Below are 1,670 nucleotides of genomic sequence, written 5' to 3'. Positions count from 1 at the left end.
ACAATTAACGAATTAACCATCCGATATATTCCATCAATTTCCAATTTGATTACCATTTCACCTAGTACTTGCACAGTTCCTCCCAAAGTTGTAATGAATTTTTCTTTTTTTGAAACAAGTCCACGTATAGATTCAGCATGATCCACTGTAATTGAGCATCCAGAATCAATTAATGCTGTTCGGAACATTCCGTTTATTTTAACTTTTAATGATGGCAACGCTGTTTCAGGGAGAATACTGGATGCCATTATTTCCAAATTCTCCCTTTTCCTTTTAAACCTTGCAATCGTTTGATGCAGTCTTTGGCTCGATGATTGTGTGAACAGTTCTTGCATTTTGCCTCGCAGTCCCGTGCATAATGTCCAAATTTCCCACAATTAAAACATGTTATTTTATTTGTTCCGGCAAAACCAGTTGTTTGGGGAAGTAGCGATGTTGCTGCAACCATCACATTATTGGAACCATCCAACTGTCGGGCTTCTTGAGTCACTCGTTCCAAAGTAACAGCAACCTCAACAGCCTTTGCAAATGTAAGTTCTTTAGGTTCCAGTAATAGCCGTTTGATCGTAGCTCCATCGTTAAAGCCGGTGATAAATTGGTCGCGCATCCTGTCATCTCTATCCGTAAATTTACATCCTTCAACAGCTCTTCCAATCCGTCGTGAAAATTCCGTCACACTCTCGTTACTTGCTTTTTTAATTGTTGCAAATTCAAAGCGTAGTATTAGAGATGACTTTGGTTTAAAAAGCTTCATAATATTTTCCTCGATCTCTTCGTAAGTCACTAAATCGTCTTCTGGTAACCCGGCAAGCATACATCTTCTAATGCAGAATAAATTTGTGGTGGCAATCATGTTAATGTTATCGTTTTTCTCTTTGCTTCGTCAATGTTAATTGCTGCAGTATATGTTCGCTGTTGAAGGATAAACCGTTGATGGTTGCCATCAAATACTGGTAGTATTATGCGCGAAACAGCTAGTTGCATTCTCGCATTCGTTTATAAATATATATATATATATATATATATATATATATATATATATATATATATATATATATATATATATATATATAAACTAAACTATCTGAGCGTTTTTCAACCTCCTGTTCTATGACATAAAATCGTATATAAATACAAAGTTATAATTCCCAATATTTATATATCCCAATTATAATAAAACTACAATAGTCATTAAAAACCATAAATGAATGCGTGACTTTCATCACGTTTATCTACGTGACTAAAATTATTACGTATACCACGTATACGTAATAATTTTAATTCACCAACTTTAATAGAACAGTAATAGCCAGAGAGAGAGGTAAGGAAGAATTCACTAGTAAGAATAAGACTTAGTATCAGATTACTAAAAATTTTGGACAGATATCCAGTAAAAAATTAAAGCTTATGTAGAAGAAGTAGGTACACAAATTACTTTCTATTGCAAATCTGTCTACAACTGTCTAACTATAGTCTTTCTAGAGTAAAATACCACGAGTAAGTATATAGCATGTAATTTATTGTATGCAAGAACTAGTGTTGACAATACAGTTTAGAAAGGTATATCATTGCAGTTGTCGTCGTTATCATCATTCCGTATGTATACATACGGAATGATGTTACATACGGAATACAACTTGCAACCCTATAGGGTTGCAAGTTGAGATACC

The 1,670-nt window shown here is 34.1% G+C and overlaps 1 protein-coding gene across 1 annotated transcript; it reads right to left on the bottom strand.

Moving 5' to 3' along the window:
* Nucleotides 1-247: 247 nt before the first annotated feature.
* Nucleotides 248-853, bottom strand: LOC136090938 (uncharacterized). Its single transcript, XM_065817915.1, has one exon. It carries the CDS (start codon nt 851-853, stop codon nt 248-250), a length of 606 nt encoding a protein of 201 aa, XP_065673987.1.
* Between the last annotated feature and the right edge of the window lie 817 nt (nt 854-1,670).

This window comes from Hydra vulgaris, chromosome 14 (genome assembly GCF_038396675.1).
Source record: "Hydra vulgaris chromosome 14, alternate assembly HydraT2T_AEP".
Lineage (NCBI taxonomy): Eukaryota > Metazoa > Cnidaria > Hydrozoa > Anthoathecata > Hydridae > Hydra > Hydra vulgaris.
Note: the sequence above shows the minus strand (reverse complement) of the source record. Positions and strands in the feature narration are given on the sequence as shown.